This window comes from Onychomys torridus, chromosome 5, assembly GCF_903995425.1.
Source record: "Onychomys torridus chromosome 5, mOncTor1.1, whole genome shotgun sequence".
Taxonomy (NCBI): Eukaryota; Metazoa; Chordata; class Mammalia; order Rodentia; family Cricetidae; genus Onychomys; species Onychomys torridus.
In genome coordinates this window covers 125,752,535-125,778,298 of record NC_050447.1, presented here as the reverse complement: position 1 = coordinate 125,778,298, position 25,764 = coordinate 125,752,535, and the positions used below count along the sequence as shown (strand labels likewise).

General features: G+C 48.8%; 1 protein-coding gene and 1 pseudogene across 1 annotated transcript in view; both read left to right on the top strand.

Annotated features, from left to right (window-relative positions):
• Ror2 (receptor tyrosine kinase like orphan receptor 2) overlaps nucleotides 1-8,565 on the top strand; it is a 186,036-nt gene extending 177,471 nt beyond the window's left edge. Inside the window, exons 7-9 of the mRNA XM_036187837.1 lie at nucleotides 1,192-1,437; nucleotides 4,550-4,752; nucleotides 6,254-8,565. Of these exons, the coding sequence (XP_036043730.1) occupies nucleotides 1,192-1,437; nucleotides 4,550-4,752; nucleotides 6,254-7,699 (1,895 nt within the window). The 3' untranslated portion in view covers nucleotides 7,700-8,565. The remainder of the gene's footprint in view (nucleotides 1-1,191; nucleotides 1,438-4,549; nucleotides 4,753-6,253) is intronic.
• An 11,010-nt stretch (nucleotides 8,566-19,575) lies between these two features.
• Nucleotides 19,576-25,764, top strand: part of LOC118584685 — a 58,308-nt pseudogene continuing 52,119 nt past the window's right edge.

Sequence of the window (25,764 nt, the reverse complement as noted above, 5' to 3'; positions counted from 1 at the left end):
TCCTGAACCCCAAGGATTCCTTGCCTTGGACAACTTTCAAGAGCTCGGAAAGCCTGTGCTTCACTAGAGAAGGGAATCTGGGCCGACCAGCTTTCCTAGGTACCTGTCCTGGGAACATCTGACCCCAAAGATGGGGACTATTCCATTCTCCTGAGCCTGAGACCTGGGAGTGGCCTTCCTTTGAGTCTGCATAGGGCAGAGGCACACTCCCCATCTCTCCTCCATGACAGCATGCCCCATGTTTCCCCGTCTTCCCCACTCCTGTGCTCTGAAGGGTTTAGTCAGCTCCCCATACTCTGGCAGGAGGGACAGAGGCTAGTCAGGGAAGTTCTAGCATGGCTTTGACAATATCAGTGAGGGAAGCCGTTTCCTTGCAGCGTCGAAGACTTCGGGGTACTGCCAAAGCATATGAGGGACCCCGGACTGAGACTCCATAGATGTTTACTATCTCTAGTTCATCTGGGTGTGTTAGAAGTGGCAGCTCCCTACCACAGCAGTCAGACAAGGCACCACACCTTGTCCCGGCGTGGTGTACATCCACACCTTGACTTCCGGTTTATACTCTGACCCAAGCAAGAGGCTGAAACCCACACATTCTCTGTTCCTATGATGATGATAACGTCACTGACCTTGGGAAGTTGGATGAAGCCTGAGTTAGGAGTTAGACATATCTGAGGACAGCATTTGCAATAAATGCATGTGAAGCTTAACAGTCTCATCCTGGGCTCCTCCGTGGAGATGGAATGAAGTGTATTCTCACATGTGGCTGAGGCAGACTCTCAGTGGGCAGCCAAGGTGACCTCTGAGGGTGCAGGACCAGGCCTGGGATTTACCCCACTTGTTTATACCATCCTGTTTTGCTTCTAGAACAAGTGAGCAGGAGGCTGCTGTTGGCATCGGCATTCTGCGCTTGGTGTGGGTGCCTGGTGGGTCTCAGGGCCGGAGTAGCTGCAGCAGGTTTCCTTCCTGTGTGTGACACCTTTCGTGTCGCTGGCGGGCTTAGGGCTTCGTTCGCTGCCTCTGGTGCTGCTTCTCCGGGTCATGTATAAAACCCTTAGGCGTTTTGGATCTCTGCGAGGAGACAGGGTGGCTTTGCTGTTCCTTTCTGGAAACCCCGAGAGCTGGAGGGCTCTGCAGGCAGGATTGCCAGTGTCCCTGGTTCTCAGGCCCCTAACTCTCTGCTTCTCTCAGACCACCAGTGCTACAACGGATCCGGCGCTGACTACAGGGGCATGGCCAGTACCACCAAGTCAGGCCACCAGTGTCAGCCTTGGGCTCTGCAGCACCCCCACAGTCATCACCTGTCCAGCACAGAATTCCCAGAGCTGGGAGGTGGCCACGCCTACTGCCGGAACCCTGGGGGCCAGATGGAAGGCCCGTGGTGCTTTACGCAGAATAAAAACGTACGCATGGAACTGTGTGACGTACCCCCGTGTAGTATGTATTCTCTCTCTATATTTTTTTTAAATGTTGACTTTTGAGTTTGCCTATAAAAAGAGTTTTGGATATTGCCAGGGAACAGTGGGGACCCTGGTGTCCCATCTTACCATCATAATCACAATAATTTGTTTTAAATAAAATTGTAATACCAGATCATCATAGGATATTTTAGGATATGAAAAGTCTGAACACTGTGCTGGGCAGTCCTAATCTCACTATCCAGTGGTGACTACTGAGTACATTCTAGAACCTTCCTTCCATCAGGTCCCTGTATGTGTGGTCCTGGGACATTCAATTTGGCCCTGGGTTCTCAAATCCACATGACTGCCCAGGATTTTCTAAGCTTGGTAGAAGTAATTCCCCTTGTCCCTTGTGGAGCTGGTAGAGTAAGGAGACCATAGATTTCAGGTCTCAACATCCCCCATGGTGTTACAGTGTTATGTCATGAATGAGAGATGGATGTGTGATTACTGGGTTTAAAACATCAGTAGTTGGGGCTGGAGAGATGGCTCAGAGGTTAAGAGCACTGGCTGCTCTTCCAGAGGATCCAGGTTCAATTCCCAGCACCTACATGGCAGCTCACAGCTGTCTGTAACTCCAGTTCCAGGAGGTCAGCCACCCTCACACAGACATGCATGTAAGTAAAGCACCAATGCACACACACAAAAAGGAATCATCTAAAAACATTTTTAAAAAACATCAATAGTCAACTATGTCTGTGTGTCCCACCCCTCTGAGGAGCCTGTACCCATAGCCTTTATCCATCACCAGCCTGAGGGGGTCACTGAGCTACACCTCTTAATAAGCATGTTTTCACTGGAGGAATGCACCTTGAGAATGAATATTTGTGACATTACATCCAAGTGAAGTCTAATTCTGAGGGAATGTTTTGACTCTGGAAAGCCTTTCTTCTGAGAAATGGGTCCACAAGGCCTGCTGGAGAAAATGCTAACTAGTAGGACATGAGTGTGCTGGGTCTCAGCTGGGTCTCAGCTATCCACTTGTCCTGGGTGGAGCTTTAGAGACATGTATGTCAGGCTTTTGCCAATGATTTCCTCATATCCGTGGGGGTATTCAGATAGGGTGCACTTTGATAAGCAGCTATTATTTTGCAATTTAAAAAAACTAAAGAAAAATATATAGGTTGTTGAACCTGGAATCATGGGTTACGGGAAGGTCCACACTCATGGGGCAGAAATGCAAGGGATCTCTTGAAGAATTGCTAGTGAGAGCAGGTACCAAAGCACCTGGTTGTGTATCGTAGGAGGTCCCAGGTTGGCTGTTTGGGGAATGGGAAGCACCTAAAAGAACCCAAGATCTGTCTGTTCTGAAAAGAAGAGACCAAAATATCTTACTCTGCTCCAAAGCCAGCAGGGAACATAGACAACATGATTCTATTTAAAATAATTTCCCAGCTCCCCTTAGGGAAGTACAGTTTCTATATGGCAGTATAGTTAAGTGTAAGTTACTTTGTATGCTTCAACTGAAGTTAGGCATAGAAGCTTGAACATGAATTCATCAGCATCGAGGCAGCCTTTGGTGACAAGCAGCTCTGTAAAAAATGACCTCCTCCTTTTTCTAATACTGACTTTTTCCCCCCAGTAAGTGTGTGTTGTGTTGGTGATTTTTAAATGATGATGATAAAACAAATGAGCCCATTACTGTGTGGGCAGGATGCACGTTCTGCTTTTGGGTCGAGGGGTGTGGAAGCTTCCCCATTGCCTTTCCTTTTGTTTCATGTTGCTGTGTTAAAATACTCTTATCAAAAGCAGCTTAGGGTAGAGTGTGTTTATCTGGCTTCTAATGCCATGTCAGTGGACCATTGCAGGGAAGTCGGGCTGCCGGGCGCCTCATATGCTGCAGGAGTGGGGAAGGATCTGGGAGAGCATGCTAGGGCTCAACTTGCCTCTCCATTGTATTCTGTCCAGGATTCCCAGCCCAGGGAATGGTCTTCCCACATCAATTATCTTAATCTGGACATTCTGTCACAGGCGTGCCTGGAAGTTTGCTGCCTAGGTTTCCAGTTTGTAATGCGAGCCATCACACCCACACTAAAAATAAAAACAGAATTGGAGTCTGATTTCTCTGCCTCTGCCACCACCACCCCCTTCTGGAATGTTCTAGAATCCTTTCTGAGGAAGTTGCTGCAGATGTAAAGAAAAGGATGTTGTCTGTGATTTTGTCTTTTTGTGTGTTAGTTGTTCAGAAGGTTGGGTGACAAGACTGGATTTGGGACACGGTGATTTTTGTTCCTCTCCAAAGTGGCTCCAGAGCATGCATCGTGGACTGAGTGGTCTCTTTCAGATACCACAATCACTAGAAAGGGCTTCTTTGCTTCCACACAGGAGCTCACTGCTTCCTGGCTAAAGAGCATCCAAGTCGGATGTTATTATTTACAGGACTCAAGGTGGTGGAGAAACCTCTGGAGAGCCCGCCTCGTGTGTGTGTGTGTGTGTGTGTGTGTGTGTGTGTGTGTGTGTGTGTGTGTGTATGTGGTGTCAGCCTGAATTTCTCAAATTGCACTAACTACTCTTGAAATTCAACGGCTTCAGTTTAAGCCATCCATCGGGGACAGCCAGCCCTCTGCCATTCCCGCCCAGTGCCTGTTGGTCCCCGCCCAACCCTTCTTGCTAGTGTCCTTCAGTCTGTCTCCTCGTGGGCTCCTCTGCACCTTCCTGCAAGCCCTTTGTAGAGAGACGAAACCTGTCCTTGAGAAGAGTGGAGGGGAAGTCAGAAGGTCCCTGTTTGTTGGTCTAAATGGTCTGTCCAGAATTCTGTTGCCTGTTGTGACGAGGACACGCTCCTGAAACACCTTTCAGCTCTTTTTCCTCGGTCTCTTTTTACAGTGACTGTGTCTCGAATTGTTAGCCTGAAAGGTGTCATCATTATACTGAACTGTTAAATTATATTAAGATGTTAAGTGGGGGAATGGTCATCAAGGATAATGAGCTGTGGAGCCCTGGGTAAAAATGAAAGAGAGCAGAACATGGGAACAGCCAGCCATACTTAAATACTTTACCTGGTGGTGGGAGGGATGGGGGTGGGGAGCTCATAGTTGAAAGGGGGGGTGTCTTCTGAAAGCTGATGGAATCCGCATTGTGGTCCCCAGGTCCACGAGATGGCAGCAAGATGGGGATTCTGTACATCCTGGTCCCCAGCATTGCCATCCCCCTGGTCATCGCTTGCCTTTTCTTCCTCGTCTGCATGTGTCGCAACAAACAGAAGGCTTCGGCCTCCACCCCACAGCGCCGGCAGCTGATGGCCTCCCCCAGCCAGGACATGGAGATGCCGCTCATCAGCCAGCACAAACAGGTCCTCCAGCTAATATCCTAGTGAGACAGCTCTTTTCCAGCCAGGCTCAGGATGGAGTATCAGTCAGCATAAACAAGAGCTCCTGGAGGATCCTAGAAGACAGCTCCCATAGGGCCCAGAACAAGCATGGGGTATCAGCTGGCCTGCATACACGGGCCCTCCAGTGTGCTATAGTCTGAGCTTGATGACAGGGGTACCTGTGATGCTGGGCTCTGAATTTCCTCCACACATTGAGCTGAGGAGCCATAGGGAAAACTATAAGAGCAGAACCCAGAAACACCCAACCATACTTGAACGCTTTACCTGGTGGTGGAGGGGATGGGGTGGGAACTTAGAGTTGAAAAGGGGGTGTAGCTTCTGCAGCTGCTTCTCTGAAGTAGGTGGGAATGCGCATGTCCATAGAATCCAGCATCTGAGACTGTGGCCCTCCCCTCCACCTGCCCCAGGACCTCCCTGGCCCAGAGAGCTGCCTCCATTCTGCCCTCAGGGTCATGTTGAAAAGAAGAATTCAGCCTTCACTATTTCAGGACTCCCATGGCATCTTTGAGAGTGGGTACCTTTTTCTGTTGTTTTGTTTTTCAGGGAGAGATTGCCAGCCCTTTAGTCAGGAGGGATGGCACCCCTGAATGGCAGGCCCACTCTGGGTGTTCTAGATGCCAGAAGTGAGTGGAGATACTGAAATATGGCAGATGATGACCTCTCCAGGCCTCATGTATGCATACTTAGCTCATGACTGGCTTGGAGAGAAGTATTCCCATTCAGGTGACTTTGAGGGATTTTTGGGGTGACAAGGACAGAGCTGGCTCATTCAGCCCTTCAGTCAAGAATTCCTGGATGCTTGCCGTGGCTTGGGGTTTGCATTTGAGGAAGACACAGGCCCTCAGCTGGAGCACAGCTGCACAAGGCTTAGAGTCTTCAGATAGTTCACCCAAAAGAAGAAGGCAGGGCAGAGAGAGGCAGGGTCCGTGTCACTGGATGTCACTTCTACCCAAAGAATATCATCTAGTGCATAGGAAACCCTGAGACTGACATGGAGGCAGGCTCTGTAGAACATGGTGCTAGGCTCTGAACGGAACAAATTCCAATAGGCAGGAAGTTAAGGTCAGGCACTGTAGGCCTATAGGAAAAACAGCATCTGGCTGTGATGTGGACATGTTTGGGGGAGGTGTGACAAACACCTCTGTAGGGTCCTTGGGTGGTTCTGAAAAACTGGCCTCCAGGCTCAGCTGTGAGTGTGAATAGATGTATGCACGCATGTGTGTAAGGTGTTGGTGGGGACAGGGAGCCATGCCCACATTTGGAGAGACCTAACATGTAGCTGGGTTAAGACTCTGGAGGGTGTCAAATGTAGGCAGCCTCCTGGCATTGGAGCTATAATTAGGGCAATAAGAAAGGCTGTGGGGCAGACAGGACCAGCAAGGCCATGCCAGCGGTGCCCATCCCAGCCACTCTGCTTTGGTGTACTGCACTGACATTTATGTCTGACTTTTCTTCTTGGCAGGCCAAACTCAAAGAGATCAGCTTGTCCACAGTGAGGTTCATGGAGGAGCTTGGTGAGGACCGGTTTGGGAAAGTCTACAAAGGCCACCTGTTCGGGCCCGCTCCAGGAGAACCAACCCAAGCGGTGGCCATCAAGACACTGAAAGACAAAGCAGAGGGTCCCCTACGGGAAGAGTTCCGGCAAGAGGCCATGCTGCGGGCACGGCTGCAGCACCCCAACATCGTCTGCCTACTAGGTGTGGTGACCAAGGACCAGCCCCTGAGCATGATCTTCAGTTACTGCTCACACGGCGACCTCCATGAGTTCCTGGTCATGCGCTCGCCACACTCTGATGTGGGAAGCACCGACGATGACCGCACAGTGAAGTCGGCCCTGGAGCCCCCTGACTTTGTGCATGTGGTGGCACAGATCGCTGCGGGCATGGAGTTTCTGTCCAGCCACCATGTGGTCCACAAAGACCTGGCCACACGCAATGTGCTGGTATACGACAAGCTGAATGTGAGGATCTCAGACTTGGGCCTCTTCCGTGAGGTGTACTCTGCAGATTATTACAAACTCATGGGCAACTCACTGCTGCCCATCCGCTGGATGTCACCTGAGGCCATCATGTACGGCAAGTTCTCCATCGACTCTGACATCTGGTCCTATGGTGTGGTCCTCTGGGAGGTCTTCAGCTATGGCCTGCAGCCCTACTGTGGGTACTCCAACCAGGACGTGGTGGAGATGATCCGTAGCCGGCAGGTACTGCCCTGCCCAGATGACTGCCCCGCCTGGGTCTATGCTCTCATGATTGAATGCTGGAATGAGTTCCCCAGCAGGAGACCCCGCTTTAAGGACATCCACAGCCGGCTCCGGGCCTGGGGCAACCTATCCAACTACAACAGCTCAGCCCAGACCTCAGGAGCCAGCAACACCACACAGACCAGCTCCCTAAGCACCAGCCCCGTGAGCAATGTGAGCAATGCCCGCTACATGGCACCCAAGCAGAAGGCCCAGCCCTTCCCACAGCCTCAGTTCATTCCCATGAAGGGTCAGATCAGACCCTTGGTGCCCCCAGCACAGCTGTATATCCCAGTCAATGGCTACCAGCCAGTACCAGCCTACGGGGCCTACCTGCCCAACTTCTACCCAGTCCAAATCCCCATGCAGATGGCCCCACAGCAGGTGCCCCCCCAGATGGTCCCCAAGCCCAGCTCACACCACAGTGGCAGTGGTTCCACCAGCACAGGCTACGTCACCACAGCACCCTCCAACACATCTGTGGCAGACAGGGCAGCCCTGCTGGCAGAGGGCACTGAGGACACACAAAACATCCCTGAAGACGTGGCCCAGAGTCCTGTGCAGGAAGCGGTAGAGGAGGAGGAGGGCTCTGTCCCAGAGACTGAGCTCCTGGGAGACAATGACACTCTCCAGGTGAACGAGGCCCATGTCCAGCTTGAAGCCTGAGGAGTATTCAGGGCCTGGAAAGCCAGGATAAAAGTCCCTGATGTGACCAAATGGGGACCTCAGAATGACTCTGAGAAGTAACGAACAGTGGCCTATCACTGGAGCCCAGGGACTGGCAGGCTGGTTTGAACCTGCCCACCTGAGACTGTGAGAAATCCTATACTATCTCATGCACTCTGTGCCCTTAAAACTGCCCCTGCAGCTCTGGCTTGGCTGGAGGGCATTTCAGACAGCAGTCTAACATGGGCAGGGGTCCTGGCAGTGTGACCTCCTCAGACACAGGACAGGGAGACCCCACCATCTTTATCCTGATGGTGGATAGGTAGTGAGGGGGGAATGTTGTGCAAACACGTGGTCCTCACTCCCATTCTCTGGCCTGAGGATTCAGGAGCCAGGGAGAACAGGACTGCAAAGGGCGGCTGAGAGGCACCTTGGAACTGAGATACCCAGGAGCCTCCTGCTGGCTGAGGGTGGAGGGAGTGCTCCCCCCTCCCCATCCCCACCTTCCCCCCACCCCACCACACCCTGCCCACTGCCAATCATGTTCTTTTTGACAGCCAAAGGGCAGCAGAAGCAGAATGCTGCCACCTGCTGGGGCCCAGGGGTAGAGGAGCTTCTGAAAACCAACCGGGAGTGCCTTGTAGTCAAGAAAAATGTGCCTTTACAGAAACTGACAGGATTTTGTATTTTTGTGAAGGGTTTTAATTATACTGCATATGTACTTTGCCTACTTTTCTGGAATTTAAAGGAAAATGTTTCCTGGATTTAGAATGTTCAAAAGGAAGCAACATTGTACAGAAAACAGTATTGTTAATTTTTTTTTTTTAAAGAATCATGTGCAGACCTTAAATGTAATTTATATGGTTTTCTGTGTGCCGTTTTCATGGAAGTATTTTGATCTTAAATAATGACTGAGTAATTTAACTGTGCGTATTATCTCTGGGATGTCATCACATTAGGGTTGTGTCTGGCTTCATTCGCCACATGTCAGCGAGGTCCTTTGCTTTCAGGGTTCCTGTTCTGCGTGGCCGCGGGCCAGCTGCCTGAGGCACGCATGCTGCCGGTTCCACGGGTAGACCTCATGCCCACTGTACCCAATAAATGAATGTCCGTCACTTCTGCGGGTTGGAGGACACTGGGTAGAAACAGGCACCTGCTGGATGAGGGGACACTGGGGTAGGGTTTGGACAGAGCCTTTCCGTGGCTCCATGAGAGTGAAGCAAGGGGATGGGGAAATAACAGGGGTGAATTCTCACTGCTTTATTCCCTCCAGTTTGTATTACCGTGTGTGTGTGTGTGTGTGTGTGTGTGTGTGTGTGTGTGTATGTGGTGTGTGTGTAGTTAGTGATCTCCTACAATTCAGGCCTTAGGGATTGAACTCAGGTCCTCAGCCTTGGTGGCAAGTACCTTAGCCTGCTGAGCCATCTTGCCAGCTCCCACTCCTTGTTTTTAATCCCTCCCTCCCTCCCTCCCGCTACTCCCTCCCTCTCCCCTTTCTCCCTCCCTCCTTCCGTCCCTCTTGCACTTCACACATGCTGAGCCAGGTCTCTACCATTATATCCACTTCCTCCGTCTTGGATGGGCATGTCAGTTGTACATACTTACAGGGTTCATCGTGGTGTGTCAGCCCATGTGTAGAATATGCACTGATCAAATCCTTTCTTCTCTTGGCCACCCAAACCCTGACCTCTAGGAGTCAGTGTTCTGAGCTCAGGTTGGCTTTTCTGTTGCAGCCTCAAGTGCAGGTCCATTGCAGGCAATGTGAAGATTGGGTTTCCATCAGATACCTCTGAAAGTTCTGGAACCTGGAGCATGACTTTCCAGGGCTCTAGAGAAGGGTGAGGCCCAGGAGGAATAAGGAGTAAGGCTTCTTCACTGCCCAGGGCTGCCTGCCTCCAGCCCTGCTCCATTTCCAGTGTGGCTGCCTGGGCCAAAGACCATGGAGCACTTGGTGTCAGGTCACTGAGACATAGTGACAGCCTGGGCTGAAGCCTAGGGACAGACAGCAAACAGCCCCAATGCCCAAGGCAAGGGGCCAGGAAGTGTGCCCTGTCGACCCGAGTGTGGCCTTGCTGGGGACGGGTTGTACCTTTGCTCTAGGTCCCTTACCCACATCCCATTCCCCTCGGAGAGTTTCTGTGGTGATGCCATCTTTGGTTTCCATGTACCCAATCTGACTAGATGCTGCTGACCCAGAATGCAGTTCAACAAGGGTTAGGGATGCTGCTCAATTGCACCCTGAGACCCCCTGAGGCAGAGAACCACTGGCTTCTTATGATGCATTTCCAGGGCCCATTCCTCCCCAATTTCCTTCACTGCATAAATTCAAAGTTGAATTAACTCACACTGTGAGCCCTGTGGGTTCCCTAGGACTGTCTGACCACTTTGTGGGGAACAATGTCTCAGGGAGGAACCACCTTTGAGTAGCACATTCCCTGCCTGTGAGGGAGCCGTCCCTTGTGCTAGGTCATAGAACTGACCTGCCCAGCCCTCCTCTCTTCCCAGCTCTCCAGTCTCCTGACTAAGCAGGGGATAGCTGGTGCAGAGGCCATGGCTGAGGCAATCATAACAAAAGTGAGCCTCAGAGTTACCTGATGGAAGTAAGATGTGACACAGGAGCCTTCAGAAATGAAAGACCAGAGGGGTTTTGTTTTGCTTTGTTTTTATGATGTGTGGACAGGTGGAGAAGTAAGCAGAGGTGTGTGGTCTTATGGTGGGAGGCTGGGGTCAGCAAGCCCTTCCAGTCCAGACTCTCCTGGTATTCCTCGACAAGTATATCCTTTTGTCCAAGTGTAGAGTGGTCGCCTCTAGGACAAGGGTCTTATGCTGTGCTTCAGAGGAGTCTGGAGTTCTTTGGTGGCCTGCCCATGAGAGATGGGCATGGGGAGGCAGCGGGGAAACAGGATGCCCTTGCTGGGATAGCCACGTCCTGACCACCAGCCCTGTTTCCTCTCTGCTTTCCCAGTATAGTTCTTAAATCCACCCAGACACAGTGAGCTATATTGTGTGTCCCAGTGACAGAGTGGATGCTTCCCTGGGGGAAAGAAGGAATGTGTCTGGGCTATGGATGAGGCGCCAGCTCCAGGGCCCCTCTCAGCCAGTGTGGCCAGGATGTCTGGAATGGGTACTGAAGGGTCTGAAGTTGTCTTCAGGAGGATAGTGACATCTCCTGAAAGAGGAACTTAGCCTCATCTCTAACTTGTACACCTGGTGGTTTAACTGTTCTGTGGACACCCAAGGGTGAAAATGGGAAATGGCTTTTTGCGCTTCTTCCTAAGCAGAGAAGCCGCTTCAGCCCGACCGTGACTGGCCACCAGGTACTAACGGCCTCTACTGCCGGTGCCTTGGGGATATGGAAGCAGAAGTTCTGCAGAAACGTTGGGAGGTATTTCTGTCACAGTGGGGGAGATGCATTTGGGGATTTTATGAAGGATAAATATAAAATGTTCATTTCCCCCTCATTCTAATCATAAGCCCAGGGTGAAACCTGAAGAGGACACCAACCTTTGAAAGTTCCTGTGGTTGAGCAACAGTGGTGTGGTTGGAATGTTCTAGAACATGGACTATAGAGCTCTATCACTCAGTTCGGGAGAGTGCCACCGGTGGGTAACTGCTCTGTGTCTGTACCCACAAGAGGGATGCTCTCACAGTTACAGAGAAGCCTGCACGGACCTGGATTCCAAATGAGCCTTACAGAGCCATGCAGACTTTTTACATGCCTTAAATTTCTGAATAAACCACCATTACTGAAGCAGTCTGTCCAAGCACTGGGTACATTTTTCTGTACTGATTTAGGCATGTGACTACAGTACACGGCATGTTACTACCTGTGGCTATCTCGCTCTCTGTGAGACGCTGCCTCTGCCTCACTTTGGAAACAGCTCACCAAACACTGCAGTGTTGGTAGCAATTTGGCAACCCTTTGGGGGTTTACAACTGTGTTTCAAACAAACCTTGTGAAAAGTATCAGTCCTTGTGAGTGTGTGTTCAACATTTAAAGGCCTTTTGAAGCCTATACAATGAATCACAAGGGGACTAAGACTAAAGGATTATCTGAAGCCCTGGCATTTGAGACTGGCCTGGGCAAAGTAAAGAGACCACTATCTCAACAAACAAAATAATCAGGTGAGTTTTTAAATGGGGGAGGTCTGCCATCAAGGTCAGTGACCTCCGTGGATGTGTCTGGGGGAGGGCTGCCATCAGGGCCAGTGACCTCCGTGGATGTGTCTGGGGGAGGTCTGCCATCAGGGCCAGTGATCTCTGTGGATGTGTCTGGGGGAAGGGCTGCCATCAGGGCCAGTGACCTCCCTGGATGTGTCTGTTCCACCAGCCACAGCTAGACCTTGTGTGCTTTTTTTCTAAGGGTCACCTCCACCCCCCCCACTCCCCCCCCCCCCTCATTCCCCACGGTGGCTGAGACTTGAGTGTCTGAAGTTAGTGGATGAGTCCCCTGGACGGGACACTGGAAAGGAAAAAGCAATGCTTGGCTCGGGGCGAAAAATCTGCGTTCAGCATTACCTGACACCGCCTACAAACGACCCAAACCTCATTGCCGGACATCAACATTCAGGCCAGCAGAGACTGAATGCCATTGAATTTCTTTAGCTGAACTTGACTTCCTTGGTCACTGAGTCACAGATGTGCTTCTGGCATCCAGGGATGTGATGGAGCATTAAGTTTCTCTCTCAGGCTTCCCTCCACACTTCTTCATATAACTCATACCACTATTATGTGGGCATCTTCCCAGGGTTTCTTTAGGTGCAAGTAAGTAAATAGTTAATATATTCTTGTATTTATTTCTTTTTTTGTGTGGTAACTTTTCCCATAAATTCTTTTCTGCCTTTTTCTTCCCACCTAGCAGTGAGTTTTACCCATGGCCAGGAGCTCAGAGTCCCTTAGGGGTCTTGGGTTGAGGTGACTCTTGGTTGGTTTAACCCATTGCCCACTTGGATGGCTTCCCTCTGTGGCTGTCATAAACTGTTGCTGTAGAGAACGTGTGCCTGCCTCCTGCAGGCATGTGAGGCTGTGGGAACAGTCCTGGGGTTGCCCTCACTTGAGGAAAGTGGGAACTGCCAGTGGGCCAGGCAACCCATGATGTGTGAGTGTGGAGAGCACTTATTCCCCCAGCTCGGGGTGGGGCTCAGCCTGTAGGCAGAGCTCTCCCCACTACCCGAAGCACACATGCATGAAGGGGTCCAGAGATGCCTGTACTCTCCACCTGAGTACATGTCATAGTGTAGGAAGTCAGGACAAATAAGCATGCTGCCTCTGTTCTAACTCTCCCATGGACTGGGTTTTAGTGAGAAATTTTGCCCCTGCCCCAAAGTAAACAAGTTTAAAATCAGCCTTTGGGGATTGCAAGGCTCTAGGAGCATCTGGGAGAATCCAGAGAGGGACCAGGAAAAAAACGATCATTTCTTTGAAACCTTAGAAGGCAACAATAAGTTGCTCACTTGGGTGGCTTCCCTCTGTGACTGTCATAATCAGTGTTGCTGTGGAGAACGTGTACCTGCCTTACCTCACCTCAGTCCCAGACCCCTAAGGGACTCAGAGCTCCTGGCCATGGGCAAGACTCACTGCTCAGTGTGGGGGGAGGGAGAAGAAAATAATTTGTGGAAAAAGTTGCCACAAAAAAAAAATATAAGAATATATCAACTATTTACTTACCCCTTCCCTAGGATGGCCCAAGCCTGTCTATTCCCTGTGACTATTCAGTTCAGTTGAGGTATGTTGGTGTCAACTTCATGTATGATGCCTTGTAGGTCTAGATGGAAGGACAGAGCATCTGGATAGGAAAGGACACCCACATAGGCAGAGAGAATCCAGAACAGGGACAGCTGTCCACTTCCCCTCAGGCTCTGACTGCCCATGCATGCCCCCAGTGCCCATGTGTGCTGTCTCCGTACTGAATAGTCTTAGTTTCCCCCATCACTTGCCGGTTATGCACACCACTGGTAGCAGCCAATGGCATCCCTTCTATTCTTGCTGCTTCATCTCTACGGCCATGAACAAATTTCCGTGTTCACTGTAGGTTTTCTTGCCTAGGCGTGGTTGGTATGTGTCTTGAGACCTGTTCTATGTGCTAGTGGCCTGTAGAACTCTTAATCCTCCTGCCTCAGCTTCTCAAGTACTGGGGTTGAATGTGTGGCCTACCATTCCTGACCCTACTGAGTTTTAAGAATCATCACCCTCTTAGCATGGTGGGGTCTTTCCTGTAAAACAGCACCAGAGCTGCTGCTTTGGAGGAAAGCCAGCCTAATCTACTAGGAATGCAAAGCCATAGGATTTTGTTAGGAAAAAATCCATCATTCATTTCAGAGATGTAAACTAACTCAAATTAGGCCACAGAAGCCAAGAGACTGACATGTGGTTTGCCTGGACTATCTACTACCATCTTGTTCTTTGCTACCTAGCTGCTGGATCCTATCCAGAGCTGGACCAGACTCTTTCCACAAATAATGCAGAAGAGGATTTATCCCAGGTGTTGGATTGGCCAGCACCTGATTTTACAGGGTGGGAGAAACCAGGAACTCTGCCTCATGGGGAAGTCTCGGGTCCTAATAGGATACGTTTCCCTAACCGAGGAAATCCTTGTAGCATCATTGAATGAGAAGTGTTTCTGGGTCCCAGAATAGGATCTTCTTGTGTTCAGGACTCACCATACTCCGTGGATGAAGCCATCACTAACTTCATTTTTAACAGACTTACTGTGCTGAAGTTTACTTCTTAAAGCTCACCCATTACTAACGCACAACTCATTAAGTTTTAGTAAATGTGCAAAGGGCATGGCCTTCACCACCATCTCACTTGAGAACATTTCCGTCTGCGTGCCTCCAGTCTTTGGGATTGTTTGCTGAGCATTTCCTATCAGCAGAATCCCAGGGTAAGCGCCATTTTTGCTTCTGTGTTCGTTCATTATTTTTTAAATTCCATGCTGCCCAGGTATCAGAAGTTCCTTTTGTTGCTGCAAAGTGTTCTGTTGGACATCACCCTACCCTTTCTATGCAGAGTCATCGTAGGTGATTGGGTTTTTCTAGTTTGGGGACAGAGAGATGGCTTCATGGTAAAGAGCACTGGAACCCAGGTTCGGTTCCCAGAAGCTCACAATCATCCTTAGCTCTGGTTCCAGAGGATGCAACCCCCCTCTGACCTCTGCAGGCAATGTACATGGTACACAGACATGCTTGCAGGCCAAACACTCCTGCACATAAAGATAAACAGATACTTTTTAAACTAATGCGCTGTGAACACTTGGGTATAAGTTCCGGGCATAAGATAAAATTATGACAAATATATTAAAATTTCAGTATAAATATTAAAATTTCACTTAAACTCATTGTGTGAATTGGAGTGAGTTTTCTGATGAGCTGTGCAAAGGAAGTTGACTTTTGGGGCAGAAAGGAGATAAAAGGCTTCAGAAATAGAACAAAAAAGGATTGCTTCCTTTCAAAGTCACTTTCTGAATGAAGATGGAAGTAATGTGGGTTAAATCCCTGGGTTCTACTTGTTGATGAATAAAGGGCAGCAAATCAGTTTGGGTTTGGTCTGTTGGACATTACAGAGACGCCCAAGCCAAAGCAACAAACACCTGTAAACTTTATAAGAGATGTCTGTCTCTCAGGGGACATCCTAGTAGAGGAATTGCTGAGTTCTGTGTAAATGATTGATCTTTATAGGATACTTCCAAACTACTTTCCATAGCAATGAAGGCAGGAGTATATATATATTTAACTGGCATTTGCAGTCAGCTTTTAAAATGTGTAACCATCCTTCTGGATGCAGAGTGAAAACCAGCTACTTGAAAGAATCTTGAGGGGGGACTGGAGAGATGGTTCAGTGGTTAGGAGCACTTGCTGCTCTTCCAGAGATTCTGAATTCAATTCCCAACTCACACATCAGGCAGCTCACAACCACAGAACTACCTGTAACTCCAGCTCCAGGGAATCAGATGATCTCTTCAGAAGGTAAACACACACACACACACACACACACACACACACACACACACACACAGAGAGAGAGAGAGAGAGAGAGAGAGAGACAGAGTCAGAGACAGAGACAGAGACAGAAATTAAAAATACATCTTTATAAAAACTTTTAAGGAATGTATTTGGGTTACAGTATTACAGTTTCAGAATCACAATGGTGGAGGAGGCATGGCAGCAGGCAGCTGGAGCAAGAAGCTGAGCCATCACATTTCCAGCTATAAACAGGAGGTGGGTTGAGATCATAAACTCGCAAAGCCTGCCTCTCGTGACCTGCTTCCTCCAGCGAGGCTCCACCTCTAAAGGTTTGAAAAATGTTTAGTTATCTAGTTACTTTTCTATTGCTGTGAAGAGACATGAAAAAGACAACTTAAAAAGAAAGCAGTAATCGGGGCTGGCTTGTGGTTTCGAAGATGAGTCCATGGTCACCATGGCAGGAAGCAAGGCGGCAGGCTGGCAGGCGGCAGGCTGGCAGGCGGCAGGCAGACATGGTTGTAGTGATATTGTGTTCCCCAAAATATTGTGTACCCTAATAAACTTATCTGGGGTCAGAGAATGGAACAGCCACTAGACAGACATAGAGGCCAGAAAATGGTGGCACTCACACCTTTAATCCTAGCATTCCAGAGGCAGAAATCCCTCTGGATCTCTGGGTTCAAGGCCACATTAGAAACAGCCAGGCATGGTGACACACACCTTTAATTCCAGAAAGCGAGCCTTTAATTCCAGGAAGTGATGGCAGAATGCAGAAAGATATGTAAGGCGTGAGGACCAGAAACTAGAAGCATTTGGCTGGTTAAGCTCTTAGGCTTTTAGCAACAGTTCAGCTGAGACCCATTCAGATGAGGATTCAGAAGCATCCAGTCTGAGGAAATAGGGTCAGCTGAGGAACTGGCGAGGTGAGGAAGCTGTGGCTTGTTCTGCTTCTCTGATCTTCCAGCATTCACCCCAATACCTGGCTCAGGTTTGATTTTATTAATAAGTACCTTTAATATTCATGCTACACATAGTGCTTGAGAAGTAGCTGAGAGCTTTACATCCCCATCCACAGTTTGGTGGCAGAGAGAAAACAAGTCTGGGCCTAGTGTGGGCTTCTGAAATCTCAAACTCCACTCCCAGCGACACACCTCTTCCTAATCTTCCCAAAACAGTTAGTTCCACCAACTAGAGACCAAGCATTCAAACCTGGGAGTCTGTGGGGGCCAGTCTCATTCAGCCCTCCACGATAACTTTCCCAAGGAGCACCACCAACCGGGACCGAGTGTTCAAGGACATGCGCCTATGGGGGAAATTTCTCTTTCGAACCTCCTTCAGGAACTGTGGTAGAGGGAACTCTGCCACTGGTGATGTAAACATGAGAGAACAGAAACAACATAGCCTAACAACAGTGTTTGACACACCTACAAGGTTGGACTTGCAGGCCAACGGCCATTAGTCCCAACTGCCACTGAAGGAGCTTAGTTAGGAACTAAGGTATGAAACCTTTAGCAGAATTCTGAGAAGAGACTTTGCACCCTGACTCTGGTTAAGTCACCTCTGTCTGTTCATCTGCTCGGGCTGCCATTATGTCCACACCTCACCGCAGCTGGGACTTCTACTTGATGAGACGTCAGACCGTGGCTTGACATCTAAATGGAGCTCAAGAATGATGAGTGAATAACTGGCAAAATCCCAAGATCCTCAACAGATAACAGGTGGATAATTTGCAGTCCATTCATATTATTGCAGTGTCTATACCACAGCCATTAAAATGAATGAGCTGGATTTCAGAATCCTATGAATTAATATCACTGCTGCTAATGTTGACAGAGAAGGCCATTTACAGAGGCGCATGAGACGTGATGTGACTTAGGCAAAAGTGAAATACAGAAACATGTTCCACAGCAGAAGAATGAGCCCTCCAGTGCGCCCCCCTTAGGAGTCCCCTCCCTGGAGCGGGAGGAAGGGAAAAGCTACAAAGTGGCTACTGGGGAAGGAATGCCACAGCTTCCGGTTTATTTTCCTTTATAATAAATGTGTTCTAAATGCATGTGATAAAAGTTGGGGATATGTTGAACCTGGTGAGTACCGTAACAATAATGAGGAATTGGGGTGCTCTTCATTAGGAATATTTTAAATTTGAAAAGTAATAATGAAGCCAGAGGCTGACTTTGTCCTCTTTCATTGCTCTCTACCTCTTTTATTTATTTATTTTTATTTTTGGAGACAGGGATGTTGGATCAGTTTGTACCAGGTCATCACGAACACCAGTGATCCAAATGGGAAGCACACCCTGGTCAACGGACTACTGTGACCATCAGCAAGGCTGTGATTGGTCCAAAGCCCGAGATACTTTTGCTGATTAGCTCACAACGAACAGCTGTGATTGGCCAAACATGTGGCTTCAGTTGGTCTAAGCACTTCTGCTCAGACCCACTCAATGAAGATGCCCTCCCTCAGCCTCCTGCCCTGGCACTTTGCGTCAGGTCTAGCCTCTGTCACTTTCCTTAGTGCATGCTGAGCCAGTAACCAGCAGAGGAATCCAGGTGTCTGTTTCTCTCCCTGACCCCAAAGTCCTGGGGTTATAGACATGCACTGTCTCAAGTTTTTATGTGGGTGCTGGGGATCCAAACTCAAGTCCTGGTGCTTGTGAAATAGAGAATTTCCCCGAGACATCAGCCCTAGCCCTGCCTTTGATCAGACCCAGCCATCCCATCCACCCAGGGACCTGCCCTCCCAGTAGGAGGATGCACCTGTCCACCTGAGTAGTCCCAATGATACCCATCTTCCTGCTCCTACACATCCCTCCAGTGCCAGACGCCCATATGCTGTCCTGGTAGAGGCAGGGATGCTGAGCCTGGGTCATGGCTGATTATTCCAGGGGCCTGGGGTAAGTGTGGTTTGTAGGACGACTTCTGAGTTCAATCCATACGACAATAGATGGGATCCTACGTCCTGGAAGGCCCGCTCAGACAGGAAAGGGAAATGACAGTTGAAGAGAGAAGGGCCACTGACGGAGGGTGACTGACAGAGATGAGGTGAGAGGCACAAAAGCAGCCCCAGGGTGAAAGTAGCAGAGCCCATGAAGGTCCCTGACTGAAAGCAACACGGACAGATGCACAGGGAAGGGAGAAGCATGGCCGCAGAGAGAAAGAACAGCAAAACAGGCTGGCATTCCTTTTTTTTAATTAAGAAAAAATTTCCATTCATTTTACACACAAATCAAAGATCCCCTTCTTTCCTCCTCCCATCCTCTCAGCCCCCCAACCTCTCCCCACTCTCCCCACCCCAAGAAGACAAGGCCTCCTAAGAGGAGGCACATCCTGTAGAGCAAGTCCAAGCACCGTCACCCCCCACCCTAAGCCCCCCACCCCTGCCAAGGCTGCGAGAAGCGTCCCATCATATAGGTAGTGGGCTCCAAAAAGTCCAGTCATGCACCAGGGATGGGTTCTAATCCCACCGCCAGGGGGCCCCTCAAGCAGATCAAGCTACACAACTGTCTCGCTATGCAGAGGGCCCAGCCCAGTCCCATGCTGGCTCCACAGCCCTTGATCCAACTTTCATGAGCTCCGCTGGCTGACATTCTCAGAAAAGAAACAGCTTGCAGAATTGCGAGGGAACTTGTGAGGAGCCCCCAGAAGTCTGAGGACTCAGGTCAGACTTCTAATAGACTCCCCAGTATTCTGGTCTCTCCTGAGGAGTCCTGCTGTACAGCTATTGGGCTGGCTTAGTAGATTGTAGAGGGGTCCTGCTGTACTCTGGGCTGGCTGTAGTAGATTGCACACGGTGTAACAGTTGCACCCGGGGCAAGCGTGTGATGTGGCGGTCGCTGATGAGAGATGGTGGGGCCAGTGAAGAGAATCTGCAGGCCTCGGGCTGCAAATGAGTCACAGAAAGGATCCAGTGCCCAGGATGAGCTGTAACGATGGCCTCTGCCAAGGGCTAAGGTTCCTGGTACCCAAGACCCGCACAGGTGCCCTCGCGTCCCAGGGTGCCTCTCACTGCTGTCCCCACCTGCCTGCTGTAGCTGCTTGCTGCAGTCATACGCTGGGGAAAGAGGAAGCAGCCAGACACCCGAGTTTAAAGCTCTGCCTTTGTACCATTTTTTATGCAGGTGAAACAGAAAAGCCCTTGTCCAGCTAACTGCTGCTGAGTTGGTCATCCTGGGTACTTTTCACAGTGATGGCAGGCTCGCTAATGTGCTCAGGCACTGTAGTGAGCATTCCGTGAATGTCTTTCCCATAGCAGTTAAAACAGCTTTAGTGGGTAAGTCAGAGGAGCCATGCTTCAAGAATTTAGAGTTTATGGGCAGGAAAGAGAAGCAGACCATTTCTACACAAAACATTTAAACACACACACACACACACACACACACACACATATTTGTATAAACATCTATATTTTATAGTAAATTGTATATATATATATATAATTGCCAAGACCTACATGTGTACATACACATATTTACATGTGTTTAGTAAGAGGACAAATTCTATTCAAAGGAGTATTTTCTGCAGGTCAGTGGAACCAGAAGTTGGTGTTTCGGGCTTCTCTAGTCCCCTGCTAGTACTTATATGGGCAGCAGGTGGCGCTAGAGTCCTCCCCGATGTCCTGCTGTATTTATGCCCAGTGTCTGTAGCTCTTCTCAGGTTTGACCCAGACGTGTGGCTTCATCGCAGCAGATTCTTCATCTCTCGTTTAGTGTGAAGAGAAGTGCCAGGAAGGATACAAAAAGCTGATTCACAATTCCAAACCTGATTTAGGTGGGTGAAGGTCAACAGACAAGGTCCGGGCCGCATCGGGATGGAGCGTGGTGTACCAGCTAACTGTAGAGGGCTGGCTTGTCCTCCTGAATCCTACAACATCCTCACGCAGGAGGGAATATTACACCCTCACAAAGAGAAGGAAAAGGGGCCCAGAAAGCCAAACTCTTTAAAGAAAGAGGAAGACAGGGCCCAGGAGAGAGCTGCATGTGAAATTGTCTAGGTCCGCAGAGGGGACTACCGGAAGGGCAATGGAGAATAAAGAGGGCTATGTGCAACATACAGTGTTCACATGGAAAGGTTAAGGAAGTAAGTTTAAAAAAAAAAAAAAAAAAAAAAAGGACAGACTAAAGCAGCCAATGGTGTAGAGGCAGAGGCTGCCTCCACCTCCCAGGACAGCCCCTGAGCCCACATGAAGCCCTGAACAGACTGGGAAAACAGGAATCCCTGTGGGAATTCTTTGTTGCTAATGCTTCTCTCTCTTTTATCATCCAAACAGAGCAAACCAAACAAAAGAGCAGTGGCCCTTGCTCTGGCGCCTTCCTTTGGGTATTGTGATCTAAGGGAAGAAGGTGGTGTGGTACATGTTCTGGGAGGGTCATACTGCTGAGAATGTGTGGGGCAGGTGTCCCCAGAAGGTGTGCCTTCTGTTACTTATGTCTGTCATCTTAAAGAGCCGCCACCCAAAACTGGCCGTTGTAATGGCATTATACTCTGAACTAAAATGTCCCCCAAGACTCATGTGTTGGAGGCTTGTACCCTCCTTGCAGCAAGGTCTAGAAGGTGTTCAGTCTTGAGGCTCTATCTCCTGAATAGGTTAACTCATAGATGGAGTTGGACTTAAAGGCACTATGGAGAGCTGGTCAAAACCTAGGAGGCCCACCACAGTGGGAGGCAGCAGGCTCCTGGGACCATGCTTTAAAGGAGAAGTTTTCTTCCTGCCCCACTTACTTCATGGTGAGCAGCTGTGTTCTACCACACACTCCCAATGTGCTGGTCAGACTTGCCATAGCCCCCATAAACGACTAGCCGACCATGACAGAAGCCTCAGAAACCATGAGCCGAAATAAGCCTTTCCTCCTGCAAGTTGATTCATCTCAGGAACTCCTCACAGCAACAGAAAACAACTTAACACAAACCGGATCCAGTCCAAGATGGCAAGTGAACAAGATTCCAAACAAGCTGTTGGGAGCTGGAGAGATGGCTCAGAGGTTAAGAGCACTGACTATTCTTCCAGAGGTCCTGAGTTTGATTCCCAGCAACTACATGGTGGCTCACAACCACCTGTAATGAGATCTGGTGCCCTCTTCTGACATGCATACTGTATACATAATAAATATTTTTTTTTTTTAACTTTGAGCTGTTGGATTTCACATAGAGGCCAGAATAGAGAGATTTTAAACTCTGATTTCTGTAGGATTCTGTGGCAAGGGGACTAGTGGGGGAAACCCAAGGTGGTTTCCTGCGGGGTTAAGGGGACAGCTGATCTCTTTCCTAATCATCTGATCCAGGAAACCAGAGCCTCTCAAAAGCCTAATGATGATACACCCTCCACTGGCATCACTTAACCTAAATTAGTCATTTCTAGGAAATTGAGAAATAACTAGGGGACCAGCAGGCAATCTTTTTCATTAAATCCACGTGCTTGCCAGAAGTAAACAAGGGTCGAAACTGAATGAGACAAGTGCTGAGAATTGAATTATGCTGATTTTGATTGTAACAAAATCACAAGTTGTCATTTGTATGAAGAAGAAATAAGCATCAAGGCAGAATTTTGTGATTAGTTTGTTAGGCATGAAGTTAATGGCCTCTGACTATGGAATCCTTGTCAAGTATCCAGGGCTGCTATTTTGCCTTGCAGTGTGTAATAACTCTCAAGTGAGACCACGAGTTATTTATAACTTAGTTCCCACATAGTCTAAATGTTAGCTGAATGACTTACCGGGATGGAGTCTGTCTCTAATAACTTCCAACCCAACTTGTCCAGACTCGGTGCCTGGCATTCCTTTCTCTCAAGGACCTCAGGATGGTTTGTCTCACTGGATGCACCACCCCTTTAGCACACTGAAGGGAGGGGCTCTTACCAGTTCATCTTAGAAAGCATTGCTTTCACTGATGTTGGTGGGTTGACATTTGAGATGAGCTCTCTGGTGTAACCCACAGGATATGTGGACCACATTTCCTTCTATTTCTGCCACTCAAGGTCTTTCTGGGCCCATTAGATTCATTAAGAGTAGGAAATTACAAATAGAGATGTGTTCAAAATTTCTTATTCTTTGCATTTCTAGGAGCATGTGGAGACTTACATGTAATTGTCCCATTATTTATCAATTAAATTTTATAGCTTACAAAGTTGTTTCTGGAGACAGGATCTCATGTATCCCAAGCTGGCATTGACTTCACTGTGTAGCTAGGGATGACCTTCAATCTCTGAGCCTCCTGTCTCCACCTCCTAAGTGCTGGGATTCCAGGTCTACATCACCATGTTCTATCTACTCAGTGATGGTGATCAAAGCCAGGGTTTTGTGCATGCCAGGCAAGCCCTCTACCAGCTGCCCCTAACTCTCATCAACTATTTTGAAGGTGCATGTATTTTCATGAGTGAAGCAGCTATGCTCAACACTGAGAGAGCAGCACCAAACACAGGACAGGATTTCTTGGAGTCTTGAGGGAAGTTGCTGATAGAGGGTGCCATGGTACCAGAAACAACCAGAAGTAGAACAGAATTCTGGGTTTATGCCAGGTCCTCCATAGTAAAACATCAGCATTGTCCAAAAAGGGGGACTAAGGTCACAATTGTGCCAGGCAGTTTACAGAGAATATGTCCTGCATGAAAATCACCAGGAAGATGCTAGCTTGAGATGTTATTAAATTGTGTGTGTGTTTGTGTGTGTGTGTGTGTGTGTGTGTGTGAGTGCGCGCGCGCGCGCGTGTGCGGCCAGAGGACAAGCAGGATGTTCTCAGCTGTTGTACTTCACCTTATTTGTTAAGAAAGGATCTTTCACTGAAGTCAGAATTCATAGATTCAGCTGGGCTGGGTGGTTGGTGAGCTCCAGGGATTTGCCTGTCTCTGCCTCTGTGCCCATCCCACATTGGATTTCAGATACACATCACCACATCCAGCTTTTATTTGGGTGCCAGAGATCTGATCTGATCTGGGGTCCTCATGCTTACACAGTAGGTACTTTATCCATTTAGCCGTCTCCCCAAACTGATGATACCTCGTCTAAGAAATGACTCACTTCTATTTTGTTCTTTCTCTATAAATTTTATTTTTAAAACTCATTTTTCCGCAATGACATCACTGTGATGGACTTCCTGTGTCAGTCAGCTCAGGGTGCTGTGACAAAACATCCCAGACTGGATGACTGAATCCATGGATAGGTATTCTCTCCCAGTCCTGGATGTTGGGAGTCTGAGGCTTCTTCCTTGGCTAGTAGGTGTGTCTTCCCCCAGTCAGTTCCTCTGCATCCTGATTTTGTGTGATCAGGAGTAGGATCCGGGTCCTCTCTAGGGACCTCATTTTTACTCTGTTACCTTTGAAGAGCCCCTTAACTGCTAAGACAGTCACTTCTGAGACCATATTAGAGATTACAACTTGAACAAATGAGCTGGACAGGGTTGGGACCAGGGACCAGGAGCACTCACTCCAACCCAAAGCATTCCACTCAAATAAAATGCTTTTGACCAAACATCACTTCCAAAGAACTTTAAAAAGAAGGAGCAAATATGTTTTCTCTTGAAACTTTGGGAACACCTCTGTAAAATTCAATGAGGTCTGCCAGTGAATGACTGTGTACACACAGTGTCCCCCTCTAGAGGACAGCTGTTTGGTTGGAGCCTCTGTCACCCCTGCATGCTCTGGAAAGCCCGGTTCCTTTCTCTAGCCCAGTTCCACATTCTTGGCAACAACTTCCTCCCCTGATGCCACCAGCCGCTCAAGTCCCTGTCTAAGTGCTCAGCTTTTGACCAGACTGTGGCAGATACGTCATCACCCCTCACCATCAATCTATAAAATCTCCCTGCCTTAGTTCAGGTGAAAGACTTCTTTAGCCTTGTTCTTGGAGACCAGTGAGCCCACCGGGAGTTGCTTTGCTCAATACACCTGTTGCTATAATTTTTCAGTTCAGGTGGATCTGGCTTACTGCCTCAGTGGAAAAACTTATTATAGAGGGTGGGGAGACAGAAAATGTATTATCAGCCATTGTCACTGCCTGTGTATAACTGAACCAAAGGGTGCCTTGGTTTCTGACCAGTCAATTCCTTTCAGGTTCCCAAAAAGGACAGTGGGAAGGCTCCTGGGAGTGTGTGCATGTTATTGTTTATTATGTATTTCACGTATTAGTGAAAAGATGTGAAACTGGACATTGTAATGTCAGATCAAACTACAGGTGTGTGTGTGAAATGAAGTGTGGCCCCAGCCCTGGACACAGGCTCCGCATGTGCACCTCGCTGTTCCTGAGATGGACGTGAGGGTGGGTGGGAGGAGAGAAGGCTCCAGCCACACTGTTGCCATGTTGTGGAGAGAAGGATGCTTGCTCTTCTAAAGGCACTTTCCATCGAATCGGAAAGTCACACACTACCATAAACAATTCTTCCTTCCCAACTTTGCTTAAAAACAGTTGTATTCTCTTCAATGAAAATGGCTCTCCAGACCAGAAATTCTCCATTCTGACATCTGTCCAAAGTGTTCTTTCTGCCATCACGGTTGCGACTACTCAGGTGACGGCACCACCCACCCCTCCTTCCTCTGTCACGTTCTCACAGGAGAAGCAGGTGAGAAGAAAGCATTCCTCCTGAGAGCACTCCAGAGAAGCAATCCCCTGTCAAGTGAGCTGCCGGGTTAATGTCACTGAAAGGCAAACACTGGCACGCCCTGCCACCAGAAAGCTCCAGTTTGCTCGGATTGTCAAAAGCCATGCCTGCTCCCCACCCCCGTTTTTAAAAACAAGATCCTATGTATCCCAAGCTGGCCTGGAACTTGCTGTATAGACAAAGATGACCTTAAACTCCTGATCCTTCTGCCTCTGCCACTCAGGTGGGATTCCAGGGTGTGCCACTAATTCTATGGCTGTGATAAAAACACTCTGACCAAAAGCAACTTTATCTGGCTCACATGTCCAGTTCACAGTCCATGAAGGCGTGGCAGAAAGTGAATGTTTCCACACTAGCAGGCTCATACTCTAGCTTTCTTAGTAGCCCAGGATCACCGCATAGGGAATGGCAGTCCCCGTGGTGGGCTGGATCATCCTACATACATGATGACATGCCCACAGACCATCCTGATAAAGACAATTATTTCAACTAAGAATATTTTCTTCAGGTAACTCTAGACTGT